The sequence below is a fragment of the Helobdella robusta genome (genome assembly GCF_000326865.2).
Source record: "Helobdella robusta unplaced genomic scaffold HELROscaffold_7, whole genome shotgun sequence".
Lineage (NCBI taxonomy): Eukaryota > Metazoa > Annelida > Clitellata > Rhynchobdellida > Glossiphoniidae > Helobdella > Helobdella robusta.
In genome coordinates, this window is record NW_008705398.1 from 4237521 (window position 1) to 4241510 (window position 3990).

The 3990-nt window shown below is 36.5% G+C and overlaps 1 protein-coding gene across 1 annotated transcript; it reads left to right on the top strand.

Annotated features, from left to right (window-relative positions):
- Window positions 1-200: 200 nt before the first annotated feature.
- HELRODRAFT_165086 (hypothetical protein) lies at window positions 201-3201 on the top strand (the record flags this gene model as incomplete). Its single annotated transcript, XM_009030977.1, has 2 exons — window positions 201-592; window positions 3183-3201. 2 exons carry the CDS (start codon window positions 201-203, stop codon window positions 3199-3201), a joined length of 411 nt encoding a protein of 136 aa, XP_009029225.1.
- Between the last annotated feature and the right edge of the window lie 789 nt (window positions 3202-3990).

Below are 3990 nucleotides of genomic sequence, written 5' to 3' on the forward strand. Positions count from 1 at the left end.
AGGCGAAGGGTTGACATCTGTTCTTGCAGGAAACAAGGTAGAAATTAAATAATGTCTCTCTCAGTAAAAGTTACAAATTGTCTTGGAATGGCCAAAAGACAGCCCAAAATGGAGTGGAAATCTTCATATGGGAATCACTGGCACAAAATGTAGTGGAGGTAGTTTAAATCAGCTCACGCCAAATGCTGATTAAACTCCAAATGGGAAAACAGGTTTTGACTGTTTTCTCTGCATATGCACCACAGATCGGTGAATATGAAAACGCCAAAAATGACTTCTGGAACACACTCTCAGATGCCGTCAGGAAAACATCATCACCGGAGATACCATTGATATGTGGCGACCTCAACGGCCATGTTGGAGATAAAACAAATGGGTTCCACGGTGTCCATGGAAGCTTTGGCTATGGTTCTCAAAACAAAGACGATATACGGATTCTGGAATTTACTGAAAGCCATGAATTCTTCCTGTTGAACACTTATTTCAAAAAAAGGGCAGAACATTTGATCACATATAAAAGCGGGATGTCGTGCACACAAATTGACAAATTGTCATCAGGCAACAACATAGACGACTATTCAGGAATACAAAAGTCATTCTAGGCAAAGCATGCATTTTTCAACATCAATTGCTGGTGGCCGATATGGTCATGGAAATCACGTCATGTGACTAATCGAAGGCCTACTAGAATAAAGACATGGAAACTGAAGAACCCCATGTTCAGGGAGAAATTCGAAAAGTTGGTATCGGCACAGCTAGCTGGATTGTCTGGAGAAGGTAGTCATAACTTGGAAATATTTTCAGGACACTCTAGTGAACCCTGCAACAGCTGTATGTAAAAATTTATACCAAAACGCCAGCAAAATCGCAAAACTTGGTGGTGGAACGAGACGGTGCAAAATGCTATTGCCAGTAAGAAAGCAGTTTTCAAACAATAGCCGAAGACAAAGACTGATGAAGATCGAAAGTCATACCAATCAAAGAACAGAGAAGCGAAATGTCAGGTTGCGATAGCTCGTGCAAATTAATGCAAGGTATGGCTGTTTGGAAGTAAAGGCGAACAAATTTGGTCACTCTACCAAATAACAAATCAGGCAAAAAAACTGAAAAAGGATATAGTTAGTGCCACATGCTTAAAGAATAATAAAGGCACCATAATAACCTTGCAGTATAAAGTGAATGATCACTGGAAGGATTACTTGGATCAGTTATTGAATGAAACAAACCCTTTTGTGGTTGACTTTGACACACTTCCGGTGGAAAGACCGATTCAGGGCATCACAGCTGAAAAGCTTACGGATGCGTTGAAGGCAATGAAGGTGGGTAAAGCGAATGGTTCGTCTGGACTTACAAATGATATCATCAAGGCATCTGGTGAGGCAGGCTTTAGAGTCCTCTTACACATCTGTCGGGAGATGTGGAGTAAATCGATACTACCAGTGGTATTGTACAGTAGCACAACTTTGCCGATATATAAAGGAAAATGAAATCCACTGAAATGCTCCTCATATTGGAGTATGCGTCTTCTGGAACATCCCCTAAAAGTTATTGAAAAGTCATTGAGAGAAGACTGTTGTCGTGCGTTTCAAAAGGTGGTTACCAGTTCGGCTTCATGGCATGGAGATCCACCATTGATGCTTTCTATATCAATCGTCAACTAAAAGAAAAATACATGGCAAAGCAAAAGCGACTGTTTTATGTATTTGTGGACTCGTGAGGCAATCAGGTGGAGTCTACGTAGATAGCTTGTTCCCAAATATCTGGTTCGGTTGGCTATTGCAATGCACTCTAACAAAAAAATCTCGGGTTAGCATGTTGTGCCGGTAACACGAATGAAAAGTAAAGGTAAACCTTGACAAAACAAAAACTATGATCACCGGTGGTACCGCTGAGCCTGTGGTCTCTGGTCATTGGCCATTTTCGGTGTGTGGGGATAGAGTTGGAAGCAATTCGATCTAATGCCTACGATGTCAGCAGTGTTGTCACAGACGATGCTCAAAAGTTATCGGCTCACTGAGAAAAGTGACTGATTATGTTCAAAAATAATTGGCACTTTATCTAAAGTGTTCAATTTTGTTTGTCCTGCTTGCATCAATCCACAACAACAAAAAATTCGAAATAGCACTGTTTTTGAAACTATTAAGTTAGAGAAAGTCACATTTTTTCAATATCTAGAGGATGTTCTGGATTGTACTGGAAAAGCTGAAGCTGCCGTTCGAGACGCATACGTGCAGCCTGAAATAAATGGCATCTTCTCGCCTCTATATTGATGCGGCGTGACATCCCACTACCACTACGATCAAACTTTATAAATCTGTGATACGTCCGGTGTTGTTATATGGTGCAGAAACATGGCCACTAACAACTAAACTGGAACAACAACTTCAACGAATCGACATGAAAATGCTCCGATGGATGCAACGAATTAGTCTGAAGGACTACATCAAACCTACCGAAATCCTGCGTCGTGCTGGTTTAGATAATATAAAGGACGAATGCCGGCAACACCGTCTGCGGTGGTTTGGTCATGTCAAGCAAAGTGGAAACAGTGCCATAAATTCTCTTGCAGATGTTGAAGTACCTGGCACACGTCCCAAAGGCCGTCCAAAGAAGTCCTGGTTGCAAACAATCGAGCAAGACATGAAAGCTCTAAATTTAAATGAAATGGATACAACTGACCGTCTAATTTGGCGCAAAAAGTTGATGGCAAAGAAAACAACACCTCCTTCCTCGGGAAACTGGGTCTCTTGACGCTAAACGAAGATTGATTGATTGATTTTTGGTTTAATTTAACTTGTTTTCACTAGCTAGCTATACGATTTTATTTTCATTTATGTTGTTATTTTCATGTTGGCATATGTTTTTACTTGGTTTGTGTGGCCGTACAAGCTCGTTTGAGCTTCTGTTTCTCCATGTGAATAAAATAAAATTGAATTGAATTGAATATACATGCATGTATATCTACATGCATGTATGTAAATATATATAACTATCGTATTATTTAGATACCATTTTTTATTACTGGCCGCTTTTATTGTCATAAGTGTTTATTTTTGTAGTGTTTTTATTGCTAGTCAATTTGTATTAATAAGAAAAAATTGATTACATTTTGCTTATATGAATGCGGACACAAACTATTCCAAAAAATGTCAATGTATTTTATTTTTTTCTTGTCTTCGAAGATTCAGGTTCTGGATTTAAACAATTTGTTAATTTGCAAAAGAAATAAATAAAACTCTAGACGCTTTAGTTTGTTCAATGTTTTTCATTGCATGTAGAAAAATATAATTATATAATAAAATTATTCAATTTAAAAGCGTAATACAGTTCAGTGGATAACTAACCGACTAAACTAATTTTAACGAATATTCATTCAATCGCTAGTTGAATCATTTTTTTGGTGAGATTCGTATTTTTTCTTTATATAATAATTGTTTCGTATATTTTAATTGTCCCAAAAATAATTTCTATGGTTACATTTATTAAATATAAGCTATGTTATTTTGTCGCAGAAAACACTACAGTTTATTTTTTATGTAACCTATATATAGTTAAAAATTAAACGCTTTTTTGTCTATGCTTCTCAAAATTATAGTTCTGCATTATTACGGCCCCCGGTCACCCATCATATTATCGGCCGCTAAATTCTATATAATGTTGATTTCCCATATATGTATTCTATATATATGATGCTATTTTATTTTAGAAGAGTTATTGCTTCTTATTCAAATTTTTCTTTTTATACAACTTCAATAACTAATTTAAAATTGTACAAAATTAAAAGTTTTTTTGGTGACTTAAAATAATTAAAATGTTTTATTGCTAATTACACTCCTGTGAAAAAGTATCATTGTACGCTTCTTTTCAGAGTGCTTCAACAACCAAACTTGGCATGGCGTAACTGCGTGTGATTATTTTACCTTATTATGTTACTGTTAAATTAATGTTCACTTTAAAAATATCTACGTTTATTTATTTACTAATTTTTAT